General features: G+C 38.7%; 1 protein-coding gene across 1 annotated transcript in view; it reads left to right on the top strand.

Annotated features, from left to right (window-relative positions):
- The window catches only part of RGSL1 (regulator of G protein signaling like 1), a 114,579-nt gene that overhangs the window by 61,955 nt on the left and 35,418 nt on the right, over nucleotides 1-17,206 (top strand). The window contains exons 11-12 of the mRNA XM_054484636.2: nucleotides 7,625-7,730; nucleotides 13,207-13,400. Coding sequence (XP_054340611.1) covers nucleotides 7,625-7,730; nucleotides 13,207-13,400 — 300 coding nt within the window. The remainder of the gene's footprint in view (nucleotides 1-7,624; nucleotides 7,731-13,206; nucleotides 13,401-17,206) is intronic.

Genomic DNA, 17,206 nt, shown 5'->3' with positions numbered 1-17,206 from the left:
TTCCCTGATGCTATATATGATACAAAGCTCATCCCCAAATCTCTTTGACGCTTGCAGAGTGGACTGCTTCTCAGTGTTCCTCAGGGTCCCATTCAAAAGTAACATCACGTCTCTCCAGGAGAGTGCAAATACTTGGGTTAAATTCCGGAAAACCTCTGTGTATCCGTCAGGGTCATCTGGAAACCTGCTAAGATACCCCTTAATTTGCTTCAAGTCCTGTAGAGAGAAGGGGACCTGGACCCTACTAAAACAAAATTCACCAGGCATCTCTTGGAAGGCAAGAGTGAGACTGGGGCTTGTCTACAGGGAGGACTTCTAGGAGGGGGGGCAAGCATGAGACTGAAGCTGGATAGGACCTTTTCTACAGAAAAGGTCCAGCTGCCAGATGGTATCGAAATGAATGGTTCCTTCCTGAGGCCAAGCCAATCCTTCATAATTTGGTGAAAGCTTTGTGCAGAGGGATATGAGGCATTTTGTTTCTCCAGATTCTGAGGGTCAAAGCAGTCCCAAGGGTTCAGGATACACTCCAGAGGAGTATAAGCTGGGGGTGGTGAAGAGAGCTGGTTGCCCATTTTGAAAGACAGGAAAGTAGAAGTGTCCCTCATTTCCCTCCTTCTTTCAGTGAAAACTCAGGGTGTGAGGGAGAGAGAAAACAGGCAGTCCTCCTTTCTCTTCCATCTTTTCATCCCAGAGTCCCAGCAACCATGGCAGGTGCCACCCACGGGTGTCACTGCAGCCCACACCCGTGAAGCAGGGAGGGCCTAGAGAATAGGAATTGTTCGCACGCACCTATGCCTCCATCCCGCTACTGTTGGCAACTTTGCGTTCCCTGGGCCTTATCTATGCCATGGAGCATGGCCTCCTTTCATGAAGCAGGGATTTAGTAGACAGGAATTGGTCCTGCGCATTTACATTGTGCCTGTTGCCTGGCTTTGAATCCTTCAGATCTGGTTTTCATTTCTAGGACTGCAACCTGGAGCCTGGAATCGAGTTTGGGACAAAAAAAAGTATTTCAGAGGCTTCACGGATCTGTTTAGATTAAGTCTCAAATGGGCCCTGGCGAATTTGCAGTTACCAGCCAGCAGGGGTTGCTCCTCCCTATCATAAGCAGAGTGCATGGGGGAAGGAAAGAAAAGAAAAGACAGTTTAAAGCACACACACACAAAAAAGAGGGGGGTGGGAGAAGAACTTCTTGCTTTGAGCAAATGGGTTCCTTTAATTATTATATCTTTCCGCCAGTTTAGACCAGTGAGGATCCTTCAGCCATGGGGGAAATGGCTCCGCTGGCACGGCAAACACGAGGCACTGGCCAGCTGGCTACGCAGGGTGCCAGCGGCAGCCGCGGTTTTTTCCCAACCCCCCGTGACCATTGGGCGCAGCTCGTACGTGCTGCAGACTCGCCCAGGTGCTCTAGCCAGAAGGGGAGAGGATAAGGAGAGGCGCCCCTGTGGCCATGGGGTGGGATTCAGGGTCGCACCAAACGGAAACCACATCGTTCTGAATTGCACCTCTGATGGCTGGGCCAAATGCTCATTCTATTTAATGTCATTGCCACAGTCTGTAGCAAAATCCTTGACATTATAAAAGAAGAGATAGGAGCCATTTCAAACCGTGAAAGAAGAGATAGCACAGCAAAGTCCAGGTATCTTGGCTGATGGAGTTCAGTCTTGGGGTCTTCCAGCAACAAATGATGCCTTTGTTGCCCCAGGGCTTTACTCCGGTCCTATGTGACGGGTAGACCTCCGTGAAGGGAAACAGCCGGCATTCCTTTACCCACAGGGAAGAGAGAGGTGGCAGGCCAGAAGGCAACATTCAGGCACAAAAGCAGAAATGCCTGTTCCCATTTAGGGTGGTGGGTTTCCAGGCTTGGGAGTGGGCCCTTTGCCAGGGAACTGCCCTCTTCTACCCAGTATTTCCCGTCTCTATCTCCTGTCGATATCATCTGCATGGGTGAAGTGAATTTCTTGCAGGTAGCATAGTTAGGTCTTCTTTATCTGTTTAGCCACCCTACACCTTTTAATTGCGGGATTGAGCTCATTTACATTCAGTGTTATTAATAAGTAATAAGTAAGGACTTACTACTGCCATTTTGTTGCTTATTATCTGGTTGTTTTATAACTCCTTTCTTTTTTCCTACTGTCTTTCTTTGTAGGTGAAGTGATTTTCTCTTGTAGTATGTTTTAATTTGTTGCATTTCATTTTTAGTGAATGTATTATAGATTTTTGCATTGTGGTTACCATAAGCCTTACAAAAAACATCTTATAGATATGTTATTTTATAAAGAAGTTAATCTATCTTAGATCATAAAGAATAAAAACAAGAAAAATATTTTTTAAAAGTTTTTACACTTTAACTCCACCCCTCCCACAGTTTGACTTCAGTTATCTTAATTTACGTATTACTAATGTTTTAACAGTTTCTGTAGCTATTATCATTTTTGATAGCTTTGTCTTTTAGGCTTCATACTAAGTTATGAGTGGGTTGAACACCATAATTATAGTATTAGAGTATTCTGGGTTTGTCTGTGTACTTAATTTTATCAGTAGATTTCATACCTTCAAATGTTTTTTCATTTGTTTGCTTAAGTTTTTTTTTTTTATGTTAGTGTTTTTTTCTTTTAGATCAAAGAATTTCCTTTAGTGCTTCTTGTAAAATGAGTCTAGTGTTGGTGAATTCTCTCAGCTTTTGTTTCTCTTGGAAATACTTTACCTCTCCTTTGTATTTGAAAGATAACTTTTCTGGATACAATATTCTTGCATGGCAGTGTTTTTCTTTCAGCACTTTGAAAATGTTGCTCAACTCCCTGCTGGTCTGTATGATTTCTATTGGGAAGTCTGTTACTAGATGAACTGGAGGTCCTTTATATGCTATTTGCCTCTTTTCTATTTCTGTTTTTTTTTTTTTTTTTTTTGTATTTTTCTCTCTGTCCTTGACTTTTGGGTGTTTGATTATTATAGTCCTTGGGGTAGTCTTATTTGGGTCAAATCTGTTTGGTGTTCTCTGACCTTCCTGTACCTGGATACTTATCTCTTTCTCAAGTTTTGGAAAGTTTTCAATTATTATTGTTTTTTTAAATAAATCTTATATCCCTTGCTCTTGCTCAACTTCCTCTCAAACACCAGTAATTCGATTTTCTCTTTTGAGATAACTTTCTATATCTTGTAGGCAACCTTTGTTGATTTTTATATTTTTTCTTCTTTTTTCCCCTCTGTGTATTTTAAAATAGACTGTCTTCAGGCTCACTGGTTCTTTCCTCTCCTTGATCCATTTTGCTGTTGAGAGCCTCTAATGAATTTTTCATTTCAGCAGATGTATTTCTAAGTTCCAAGATTTCTGTTTAATTTCTCTTATTATTTCAACTTGTTTGTTAAATTTCTTCAATGGATTTCTGAATTGTTTTTCTGTGTTATCTTGGAGATCACTGAGTTTTCTTAAAACTACTATTTTGAATTCTTGGTCAGAGAGCTCACATATCACCATCTCCTTAGTGTTATTTTCAGGTTCCTTGTTTTGATCCATTTGGGAAGATTGTGGTTCTCTGTTTGCTCTTGTTTCTTGTGGGTCTACATATGTGTCTTTGCATTAAAGGGTTATTTATTCCAGTCTTCTCTGTCTGGCTTGTTTTGTTTTATATTGAATATATTTGCTTAGAGGTTTTTTTTTGTTGTTTGTTTGTTTGTTTTGAGACAGAGTTTTGCTCTGTCACCCAGACTGGAGTACAGTGGTACAAACATGGCTCACTGCAGTCTCAACTTCCTGGGCTCAAGTGATCCTCCTGCCTCTGCCTCCCAAGTAGCTGGGACTACAGGCAAGCACCACTATACACAGCTAATTTTTTTTTTTTTTAATAGAGATGATGTCTCACCATGTTGCCCAAGCTGGTCTGCTAGGTCACAGCCTCCTTTTCAGCTCTAGGAGCTACCTAAACCTCAGAATTGCCTCAGTTCTAATAAAGGATTGGAGCACTGCTCTTCCCAAACAGAGGGGATCCCAAAGGGAATATCCTGGCAGTGTGGGAAGGCTAGCTAGGGGTTTGTGCCTATGGGACCTGTGGGACAAACCTCCTACAGTGTGATGTTGCTGAACAATAACTCTGATTTGATGTCTCCTTTGGCTGATCTATAGAGCAGAGTTTCCAGAACTGGGGATGGTAGTCCCACTTACCTGCTTTGCCTGTCCTCAGGAACAAATTTCCCTTCAGGCACTCTGAATTCTTCCCATGAAGATGCTTCCCCTGACAGAAAACCCAAGATGGTGGAGAAGCTGCTTTTAAACCTCAATCTCACTTTTTCCATTGTAGAAACAGCAAGTTGGGGGAAAACTTTCCATGCACTGTTGCTGGGCATAATGCGGGGAGGGGTATCTCAGATGTGGAAATCCAATTCTCTTACCATCTGCTCAGAGTTTTTTCACTTCTCTGCATCTCTGGGAACTGTCTCATATTATATTTGAGTTCCAGGATATTTCTGGCAAAAATCTCAGCATTGTACATTTGTTTTTGTTTTTCTGGGGTATGGTGGGTGGGGAGTGAAGCCAGCATCCTTCCATGCTGCCATTTTGGTACTCTATGTTACTACTTTTTATTTGTACCTTCTGTTCTATATTTCTTTTTCTTTCCTTTTAGTTTTCTTTTAGATTAAAATGGGGGTAGGTCAATAATTTCTATATTTTTTCTCTGGTCATGTGTTTTCTTCTTATTTTAGTGACTACCATATAGATTTCCAAATGCATCCCTGACATATTAAAGTTTGATGTAAACCAGTATTCCTACTGCATATGTATTATTGTTTTATGAGTCAATATTTATTTAGGTTAACTCACATATTTAACTGTTTCTTTCTTTTCATTGATTTTTATTCTGCCAAGCTGCCATCTAGAAATTTTTTTAAGTCTAAAGAACGCCCTCTGATATTTCCTTTAGTGTTCATCTGAAAAATGTCTTTATTTTGCTTTTATTTCTGAAGAATATAGTTTCTGGATGGAGAATTCTTCTTGGAGTTGTTTTCTATTAACACTTTGAAAATGTTATCCCATTGTCTGTTGGCTTCCTTAGTTCAATTTGAGGAGTCACCTGTCAGTTTTCATTGACATTGCTTAGTAGAAGAAAATAGTTCTTTTTTTTTCCCTTTTTTTTTTTACTCTCACATTTTATCTTTGTCTTTGCTTTTGTGTAACTTTACTATAATATGCCTCAGGTTTTATGCTACTTGTAGCTTCAGAACTTCTGGACTAGATATCTTTTGTCAGTTTTAGGGAATTTTCAGTTATTATCTCCTTAAGTATTTTTTCTGCTCCATTCTATCTATTCTGATAATTTTATTATACATATTTTTGACATTTTAAGTATATTTCATATACTTTTTTCTGTATTTTTCATTTTTCCCCCTCTGTGTGTTTCAGTCTGGATATGTCCTTTGCATCTAACTCCTAGTTCAACAATTTTCTCTTTAGTTGTGTATAATCTGTCATTCAACTCATCTACTAGTTATTACTTTTCTTATAATCATTAAACTTTTTATTTCTAGAATTTCCTTTTTTTATAATATTGTCTATTTTGATATTTTCCTTTTTGTCTTATAATTACTTTAACTATATTAATAATAGTCACTTTAAAGTTCATATTTGAATTTTCTGTGCTTATTTCAAGTGCCATTTCCCCCCCTTGGTTTTTGGTGAAGTCTTTTAAAATATCTTGTTATTTCTGCTTGATTTATGAACATCATTGGTGAAAATCTGTAGAGCCAATTTGAACCTCCGGATGAAGTTATTTTCCTCCAGAGAAGATTTTTACTTCTGACATACACTAAACTAGTAGCATCCAGATAACCTTAATTTACTCAGGGATTAAGTTGTTTCAAAGCTAGTTCTCATTCCCTTCATGATTAACTATTTATTGTTTTCTTTAGTCTTTGGAGTTCCAACTGAAAGTTTAAGGTGTTTATCGGGGCCTCTTCTCCTTTTGCCCCCTTCTGCCCTGAGAATCTGCCAAAAGCTCTGCTAAATTCCCCAGTAGCAATTTGTTTACATAATTGTCAAATGTCTTAAGAATAAAAGCAATGTCCAATGTTTTGCCCATTTTCTAAAGACCTATGGCTCTGTCTTGTGTCCCATTGTGACTTTAACACTGCAAATGCCTTTAGGGTGGCTAAAGTATTGTTATAAACTGACATTTCTGGTTTTTAGTATCCTCATTGTTTCTAACCTCTATATATTGATTTTGTCTTAATTTTTTATAAATTTACTTTCACTTTGAAAGTATATTATTTTTATGCAGTATTTCTAGGTGTTTTGTATTGGGAGAGTTTTTGTTTTGTTTTGTTTTGTTTATTTGTTTATTTTATATCTGGTCTTCCATAGTCTAGATTTTCTTTTTTCACTTAGTTGCATTTATTTAGATCCAACATATATTTCTATTGCTTTTAATACTTTTTGTATGCTTTCTGAAAGTATTGCCAAACTACACACAAATTTCCTGTGTGGGTACATTCTATTTAAAAACCGTTTTAAAACAATGACTATATAACTAGGTCATGTTCTAATTTCTGTAAGTCAGATGAGTAATACACCATCTCTGCCCTTGATGAGTTCATAGTCTATGTTTTCTTCTGCAATATTAACCTCAAAGGGCTCTTATAATACTGAGATCCATGAAATCTATTGTTCTTCAATAATAATGTTTTGTTTTTATTATTTAAAATTATTTTTATAAACAGAGTCTTACTCTGTTAACCAGGATGGAGTGCAATGGTGTCATCATAGCTCACTGTAGCCTCAAGCTCCTGGGCTCAACTGATCTTCTTGACTCAGCCTTCCAAGTAGCTAGGACCACAGGTGCATACCACCACACCCAGTTAATTTTTAAATTTTCTTGTAGAGGTGGGGTCTCACTGTGTTGTCCAGACTGATTTTAATCTCCCAGCCTCAAGTGATCCTCCCACTTTGGCTTCCCAAAGTGCTAGAATTATAGGCATGAGCCACTGTGCCCAGGCAATAATGATGTTTTGATATATTTGGGAGAATAATGGTTTCTAAATGGAAATAGGGAACCAGACACCAATTCTGAACTTGCGTGGTGTGCTAGAATATCATTTGAGAAGTTTACAGAGGAAGCAGTGTCCGTGGGAAAGAAAATGGTTTTTATTAAAACAAGAAGATGGAGGGAACTCTTAAAAGAGAAGTCAAGCATCTGTGAAAGTTTGCTTATTACAAAGCAGGGATTCCAGGGGACAAGTGGAAAGATTTAGGATAGGACAATAGCAGTGTCAAGGAAGATGGAATGTCATGTGGAATATGGTCTAGTAAAAACAGCTGATTGGAGGAGGCCTGACATTTGGCATTAATTAATGTAACGAGGAGAGAGGCAATCTCTCTGAGGAAGGTGGGCGCTAGACCTAAAGGCCAACATACTTAGATAACATAACCTGGACTGATGTTCATGTCAGGTGTATCAGTCATCCCTAAGTCTGTTCTTAACACTAGATGAACTTAACCTGAGATGGCAGCAGTTGTGGGGACAGTGATTTTTTCACATGAACTTTATGTCTGAAAAATGTCCTTGCTACTTTTTCCCTTTTCATTGCTTATAATATAGTGTTCTCCAACTTAGCGATTTTTTTTTTTTAGATTTTAAAATGGAAATTATCAAGGAACTAAAGTCAGTTTCACACTCAAATAGGAAAATGTCCTTGCTCAAAAGAACTCTTGTAAGGAAGCCATCAATGAGACCCAGGTGAGATATAGAATCTGTTTACAGCAACATCTTCAGGTACATGCTTTTGAAAAATCTCAACATGTCTAATGGTAAACTTATCTTTCTATGTGTAGGTTTTCAGACCCTTTTCCATATACAATACATACAGGTACAGACACTCTTAGTATTTTAAATCATTTATTTTCTAAAATTAGCACTATGCAATGTATGTATATATTATACAATAACTTTTCAAACTCAAACTATCACAGACATCTCATGTCAGTATGTGCAGATCTACCTCCTTCCATGAGTGTAGTATAACTTATATAGACATTTACATTGCCTTTAATTTTTTAATTGCTATAAATAGTATCACAATAAACATCTTTGTACATGTTTCTTTGCCTATTTGTGTCTTCTGGATTATGTACTGCTGTAGTAGCCTCCTAACTGGTTCCTTACTTCTTGTCTCTCTCCACTTATAGTCAATCTGAGAATCAAACTCTGGTAAGGTCCCACAACTAGGCAAATACCCTGTGGCCTTTTCTTTCAGGAGTGCCCACCCACCTTTCTTTCCATGTACCTTAGCATAAGTGCCACCTATACATAAAAATTTCTCCAAGTATTATGTTTGCTATAACTTTCTTCTCTTCTGAAACCCTAAAGGTCTAAAGTACAATATCAAGCATTTATATGTACTACTTTTTACTGATCTTTACTTTTTAGGTATGTTTTCCAACTTCTTGACTTGACTATAATTTTCTTGTAGGCCACGGCATTCACTTACTCATGTATTCATTTTTATTCAGTTACTATCTATTATCTATCTATAATGGCTAGCTATATAGAAGGTCCTCTTCTAGATGTTGAGGATAGAGTAGAACATATACATTTGCTAGTCAAAATCTCCTACAGAATATTTTGCATAGAAAAAACTCCCACAAAACATTTTCTTTTTTTTAATTAATTATTTTTTCTTGAGACAGAGTCTCACTTTTTGTGTCCCAGCTGGAGTGCAGTGGCTCAATCACAGCTCACTGCAGCCTCGAACTCCCTAGGCTCAAGTGATCCACCTGCATCAGCCTCCCGAGTAGCTGGGACTACAGGCACATGCCACCATGCCTGGTTTTTTTTTTTTTTTTTTTTTTTTGTAGAGACTGGGTCTTGCCCTGTTGCCCAGGCTGGTCTCAAACTCCTGGGCTCAAGTGATTCTCCCACCTCAGCCTTCCAAAGTGCTGAGATTACAGGCATTTGTACCCAGCCAAGAATGTTTTCGTTTATTGATGACATTCATTGAGGGTGATAAGTCTTTTGTCTCTTCTAACCACTCTAGATAGATCTTCCTCCCTTTCAGCAATTGAAACTATTCTCTGAGTTTCAATCATTTGTCGCTTTTGCTTTTCCAATTTGTCCTAGTCACTGGTCTCCATTATGCCTATAGAAATACTTATTTTCCAATTTGCTTAAGCATGAATACCACAGAAGTCTTAAATCACATATCTGTAAGATCATTAAGTCCTAGAAGACATATCAGGGTCATATCGTCTAGTTTCATGACTTAAGTTAAGACCAAGCAGAGTAGCTCAGGGATACCACAGCTGCAGTTCTCTTAAACCTTTTCCCTATCCCTTATTCAATAAGTAAATGGCTATTGATTATATACTGTATTCTAGACACTCTATGAGTGCTAATGATACAAAAACTAAGACATAGTCCTTGCCCTTAATCTAATTATGTAACTAAAGAAAATGCAAGGCTGACCTTAAAATGTTATGATAAAATATTAGCTAATTACTATGGGAGTGAAAGGAGAGAGAAATTTTGAGTGAGGATCAGGAAAAGTTAGAATATCAGAAGATGCTCAGAATAGCATGTGCAAATTCAATTACAAAGAAATTAGAGTATTTTGTAGGTAGGGATAAACCCTACTCAAAGGTGAAGATTCAACACAAAGCTATAAATTCATGAATGTAAACCTAATATTCAAAGACTTAAAAATAGTCCAGTGATGTTGAAGTATAGACTGCATGCAGTGAAGGGACATAAAACATAAAAAGCCAGACTGAGACCAAATAATTAGAAAAAGGTATTGGGTAGATTATTAAGGAATTCGCATTGATTAATTGGCAATGAGCAGATTCTTTGGGGTTTGTTGGAGCAGTAGGTGGCAGAAATATCTACTATATGGATTTTTAAAATATTAGTCTGACAGAAATGAGAGTATAAGGAGTCAGACAGACATCCAGAGGTTGAAGGCAGAGATAATATATTTGGAAGGTCTTTGCAGTTGTTCAGGCAAATGATAAAGATCTGAGGTAAACAGTGGAAGTGGAAGTGGAAGGGAAAATACAGATGTACATAGCAATGAAGGGAGAAAACCAGACTTCTGGAATGGTAGAGCAAGAACCTTCTAAGTAGTCTCTCCATAAAAGTAAAACTGGGAAAACCTGTCAAAAAGAATTTCAGAACTCTGTAAATTAACTGAAGGCATTTAACAAATAAAAAATTGCTTATCCAAGAAAACTACCAAACCTCAGTAAGAATAGTGTAATCTGTGGCATTGTAACTTGTAATCACTCACATCACCAACAAGCTTGACAGCCATGAGTACCAGCCATCTTACTGCCAGCAGAGGGCACTGATATGGTTTGAAGCTCCACAAAAAAGCCAATGACCAGGAGCACTGTCAAAACCAATAGTAAGCCTTGTGGCCAAAAAATTGGGAGGCCACTATCACAGCCACTTAAGGCAGTGATACTAGTTGGGCAAGCAGTAAAACATTTAAAAGTAAAAAAGGGAAATCTGGGAGCAAGATATTCCCAAGGGACTGTGCAAATGCTGTGCAGATGCTCAAGAGAGACCAAAGAGGAACCCAGTTATCTATTTATCATTGGGTGATCATGAGGTCCTGAAAACTACTATAAAAAAGAAAAATAAGAATTAAAAAGAGAAAAAACTGAGCAGACACTTTAGTAGCCACACTTTAGGGGAGATATACTCTACAGAACTAGCCCAATAAGTCATTTAACAAAAAACAAAATACAAAAAGCAAACAAAACCATCAACAGCAGCAACTTTTGGTGGATGAGGGATGGGGTGTAAATTCAGACTCCAGGGTTGCGATAATATATTATCCCAAATTCAACTTTAAACAAGAAATTATAAGACACACACACAAACAAAAATCCCAGAAAAGTATGGTCCATCCACAGGGAGAATAAAGGCAGTCAACAGAAACTCTCTCTAGGTTGATTCAGATGTTAGACTAAAGACTTCTAAGCAATAGGTTCAACAAATGAAAGAAAATCATGTTTAAAGAATTAAAGGAAAGTATGATGATAGTGATTAACCAAATATAGAATATCAATAATGAAATAGAAATTATAAAATATAATGAAAAAATCTGGAGTTGAAAAGTACGTAACTGAAATGAAAAATTTACTAGAGGCAATCAATAACAGATTTAAGTTAACAAAAGAATCATAGAGATCCACACACAGACACATCACAGTCAAACTGTTGAAATATAAAGACAGAAAAATCTTGAGTGCTGCACGAGAAAAAGAACATATATTCAAGGGAACTACAGCAAGATTAAAGTTTATTTCACATCAGAAATAATGACACCAAAGGTAGTGAGATTATATATTTAAACTAAACTCAAAGAAGATAAATAATAACTATTAGTGTGTAGATACATAAAATAAAGAGAAAAACACAGAAAATCCAAGTAAATAAGTTAGTTTTTTGTAGAGATTAATAAAATTGTTAAACTGTAAGATATATTGACCAGGGGAAAAAAGATGACACAGATAATCAAACTCTGGGTTTAAAGAGGGCATATAATCACTGCCCTGCAGAAATTAATAAGATTGTAAGGAAATGCAAGAAACAAACTAGGCAACTTAGATGCAATACATAAATTTCTAGAAATACCCAAATTATTGAAGTAAGCTAGCTACGTTTCAAGGAAAAGTAGAAAATGTGAATAAATCTATAATAAGAAAAAAATTGAATTAGTAATTTAAGATTTTCTCACATAGAAACACTTAGGCACAGACAGCTTCACTGGAGAATTCTATGAAATATTTAAAGGATAAATAATGTCAATATTCCATGAACTCTTTGAGGAAACAGAGAAAGAAGGAACACTTGCCAACTTATTCTATGAGGCCAGTATTTTCCTGATCCCAAAGCCAGACCGAACACATTATAAGAAAAGAAAACCACAGACCAATACTCCCTCTAGTTTCTAGATATGAAAACCTTCAATACAATATTAGCAAATCAAATCCAGCAATATATAAAAAAGATCAGTGGCCAGGCATGATGGCTCATGCCTATAATCTCAGCACTATGGGAAGCCGAGGTAGGCAGATTGCTTGAGCTCAAAAGTTTAACACAAGCCTGGGCAACATGGTGAAACTCCATCTCTACAAAAAAAAAAAAAATACAAACATTATTAGCAAGGCGTGGTGGTGCACGCCTATAGTTACAGCTACTTGGGGGCTAAGCGGGGAGATCACTTGAGCCTGGGAAGTCAAGGCTGCAGTGAGCTGTGTTCGTGTCACTGCACTTCAGCCTGGGTTACCAAGTGGAATTTATCCTAGGAATACGAGGAATGCAATAACCAGTTAATACACCATGTTAATAAAATAAGGGGAGAGAAATTCACATGAATATCTCAATTGATGTCGAAAAAAAGACTTTTACAAAATCCAACACACATGTGTGATTTTTAAAACTCTCAATAAAATTAGAATAGAAGGGAACTATCTCATTCTGATAAAGGACATCTATTAAAAATCTATGGCTAACATTATACTTAATGAAATAGGTGTATAAAGGAAGAATAAGTTGGTCAAGATGTGGATGTGTGTACAGAGGTCTAAATAATAACTATAACATAAAGATGAGGTTTGATGTGGGCAGTTGAAATGTAGAAGTGGAGCTCATGGGAACTGGAGATAAAGTTTTGCTATATCAATAAAATTTAAAATCACTTCCTCATATCAATAAAAATTGAAATCACAGAGGAGGCACAGATTACCCAGGAAAAACCATAAGGCAAAAGAATAGAAGGTTAAGGATAAAACATTAGGGGCACCTTTATTCAAGGAGCAGTGAAAGAAGAAATCAGCAAAGGAAATTTAGAAACATTAATCAAAAACTGCTAATCATGCTCCACCTCACAGAAATGACTGCTAATTAGGAGTTGTTTTGAACCCATAATGTAAAGAGAGAATTCTCTTGAAAAAATTGTCCCTATTAAAATATCTTCCTTCATCTTTCATTGGGAAGGAAGATATTGGACCAAGCTTAGAAATGGTACATAAAAGTTCAAGTTAATCACCAAAGAAATAGACAGATTTAGCCAATCCATCCACAATGCTCTTCACATATGGCTAAAGGCCCTATAGCATGGTCAATGCACTTCCCCATTTCCTAATTGAAACAGAATCCAGAATCCTCATTCCTTTCTCTCTACCAAAGATGCTTTCCTGTTTTCCAGAAACTTGACAGAAGTCCTCTTAAATACACAGCACTTGGAGTTCTTCAGGGAGTTCCTCAAGGAACGGAACGCTGAAAGCCCATTGCAATTTCTCATAGCTGTACAGAATATCAGTATGGAGACCAATGAAAAGATTTGCAAGTCTCTCATAGAAAATGTAATCAAGACTTTCTTCCAAGGCCAACTCTCTCCTGGTATGCATCCTCTTCTGATCCTGTTTTCTCTCTCTCTTTAGTGTCTTAGGAGAATAGCCTGGGAAATAGCCTATCTCATGTGAGCCCCCAGAGAGAGCGGTACAGAGCAGCAGCCACATGGGGCAATATTGAGACAGATTAAGAGGGAAGGCAAAAGCAGAGAACAGTAAGAATAAATCCAAAGTCTTAATACGAGTTGTATTAGTCCATTCTCACACTGCTATGAAGAAATGCCCAAGACAGGGTAATTTATAAAGAAAAGAGGATTGCGGGGAGGAGCCAAGATGGCCGAATAGGAACAGCTCCGGTCTACAGCTCCCAGCGTGAGCGACGCAGAAGACAGGTGATTTCTGCATTTCCATCTGAGGTACCGTGTTCATCTCACTAGGGAGTGCCAGACAGTGGGCGCAGGTCAAGTGGGTGAGTGCACCGTGCGCCAGCCGAAGCAGGGGCGAGGCATTGCCTCACTCGGGAAGCGCAAGGGGTCAGGGAGTTCCCTTTCAAGGGGTGACAGACGGCACCTGGAAAATCGGGCCACTCCCAACCGAATACTGTGCTTTTCCGACGGGCTTAGGAAACGGTGCCCCAGGAGAGTATAGCCCACACCTGGCTCAGAGGGTCCTACGCCCACGGAGTCTCGTTGATTGCTAGCACAGCAGTCTGAGATCAAACAGCAAGTCGGCAGCAAGGCTGGGGGAGGGGCGCTCGCCATTGCCCAGGCTCGCTTAGGTAAACAAAACAGCCAGGAAGCTTGAACTGGGTGGAGCCCACCACAGCTCAAGGAGGCCTGCCTGCCTCTGTAGACTTCACCTCTGGGGGCAGGGCACAGACAAACAAAAAGACAGCAGTAACCTCTGCAGACTTAAATGTCCCTGTCTGACAGCTTTGAGGAGAGCAGTGGTTCTCCCAGCACGCAGCTGGAGATCTGAGAACGGGCAGACTGCCTCCTCAAGTGGGTCCCTGACCGCTGACCCCCGAGCAGCCTAACTGGGAGGCACCCCCCAGCAGGGGCAGACTGACACCTCACACGGCCGGCCGGGTACTCCAACAGACCTTCAGCTGAGGGTCCTGTCTGTTAGAAGGAAAACTAACAAACAGAAAGGACATCCACACCAAAAACCCATCTGTACATCACCATCATCAAAGACCAGAAGTAGATAAAACCATAAAGATGGGGAAAAAACAGAGCAGAAAAACTGGAAACTCTAAAAAGCAGAGTGCCTCTCCTCCTCCAATGGAACGCAGTTCCTCACCAGCAACAGAACAAAGCTGGACGGAGAATGACTTTGACGAGCTGAGAGAAGAAGGCTTCAGACGATCAAATTACTCCGAGCTACGGGAGGATATTCAAACCAAAGGTAAAGAAGTTGAAAACTTTGAAAAAAATTTAGAAGAATGTATAACTAGAATAACCAATACAGAGAAGTGCTTAAAGGAGCTGATGGAGCTGAAAACCAAGGCTCGAGAACTACGTGAAGAATGCAGAAGCCTCAGGAGCCGATGTGATCAAATGGAAGAAAGGGTATCAGCCCTGGAAGATGAAATGAATGACATGAAGCGAGAAGGGAAGTTTAGAGAAAAAAGAATAAAAAGAAATGAGCAAAGCCTCTAAGAAATATGGGACTATGTGAAAAGACCAAATCTACGTCTGATTGGTGTACCTGAAAGTGACGGGGAGTTTGGTTTTTTGTTCTTGCGATAGTTTACCGAGAATGATGATTTCCAATTTCATCCATGTCCCAATTGAACAATGAGAACACATGGACACAGGAAGGGGAACATCAGACTTCGGGGACTGTTGTGGGGTGGGGAGAGGAGGGAGGGATAGCATTGGGAGATATACCTAATGCTAGATGACGAGTTGGTGGGTGCAGTGCACCAGCATGGCACATGTATACATATGTAACTTACTTGCACGTTGCACACATGTACCATAGAGTCTAAAGTATAATAATAATAATAATACTAAAGGAAAAAAAAAAACCGTATATTCCTACAAAAAAAAAAAAAAAAAAAAAAGAAAGTGATGGGGCGAATGGAACCAAGTTGGAAAACACTCTGCAGGATATTATCCAGGAGAACTTCCCCCATCTAGCAAGGCAGGCCAACATTCAGATTCAGGAAATACAGAGAACGCCACAAAGATACTCCTCGAGAAGTGCAACTCCAAGACACATAATTGTCAGATTCACCAAAGTTGAAATGAAGGAAAAAATGTTAAGGGCAGCCAGAGAGAAAGGTTGGGTTACCATCAAAGGGAAGCCCATCAGACTAACAGCGGATCTCTCGGTAGAAACCCTACAAGCCAGAAGAGAGTGGGGGCCAATATTCAACATTCTTAAAGAAAAGAATTTTCAACCCAGAATTTCATATCCAGCCAAACTAAGCTTCATAAGTGAAGGAGAAATAAAATACTTTACAGACAAGCAAATGCTAAGAGATTTTGTCACCACCAGGCCTGCCCTAAAAGAGCTCCTGAAGGAAGCGCTAAACATGGAAAGGCACAACCGGTACCAGCCACTGCAAAATCATACCAAAATGTAAAGACCATCGAGACTAGGAAGAGACTGCATCAACTAATGAGCAAAATAACCAGCTAACATCATAATGACAGGATCAGATTCACACATAACAATATTAACTTTAAATGTAAATGGACTAAATGCTCCAATTAAAAGACACAGACTGGCAAATTGGGTAAAGACTCAAGACCCATCAGTGTGCTGTATTCAGGAAACCCATCTCACGTGCAGAGACACACATAGGCTCAAAATAAAAGGATGGAGGAAGATCTACCAAGCAAATGGAAAACAAAAAAAGGCAGGGGTTGCAATCCTAGTCTCTAATAAAACAGACTTTAAACCAACAAAGATCAAAAGAGACAAAGAAGGCCATTACATAATGGTAAAGGGATTAATTCAACAAGAAGAGCTAACTATCCTAAATATATATGCACCCAATACAGGAGCACCCAGATTCATAAAGCAAGTCCTGAGTGACCTACAAAGAGACTTAGACTCCCACACATTAATAATGGGAGACTTTAACACCCCACTGTCAACATTAGACAGATCAACGAGACAGAAAGTCAACAAGGATACCCAGGAATTGAACTCAGCTCTGCACCAAGCAGACCTAATAGACATCTACAGAACTCTCCACCCCAAATCAACAGAATATACATTTTTTTCAGCACCACACCACACCTATTCCAAAATTGACCACATACTTGGAAGTAAAGCTCTCCTCAGTAAATGTAAAAGAACAGAAATTATAACAAACTATCTCTCAGATCACAGTGCAATCAAGCTAGAACTCAGGATTAAGAATCTCACTCAAAACGGCTCAACTACGTGGAAACTGAACAACCTGCTCCTGAATGACTACTGGGTACATAACGAAATGAAGGCAGAAATAAAGATGTTCTTTGAAAGCAATGAGAACCAAGACACAACATACCAGAATCTCTGGGATGCATTCAAAGCAGTGTGTAGAGGGAAATTTATAGCACTAAATGCCCACAAGAGAAAGCAGGAAAGATCCAAAATTGACACCCTAACATCACAATTAAAAGAACTAGAAAAGCAAGAGCAAACACATTCAAAAGCTAGCAGAAGGCAAGAAATAACTAAAATCAGAGCAGAACTGAAGGAAATAGAGACACAAAAAACCCTTCAAAAAATAAATGAATCCAGGAGCTGGTTTTTTGAAAGGATCAACAAAATTGATAGACCACTAGCAAGATTAATAAAGAAAAAAAGAGAGAAGAATCAAATAGATGCAATAAAAAATGATAAAGGGGATAT

This window comes from Pongo pygmaeus, chromosome 1 (assembly GCF_028885625.2).
Source record: "Pongo pygmaeus isolate AG05252 chromosome 1, NHGRI_mPonPyg2-v2.0_pri, whole genome shotgun sequence".
Taxonomy (NCBI): domain Eukaryota; kingdom Metazoa; phylum Chordata; class Mammalia; order Primates; family Hominidae; genus Pongo; species Pongo pygmaeus.
Note: the sequence above shows the minus strand (reverse complement) of the source record. Positions and strands in the feature narration are given on the sequence as shown.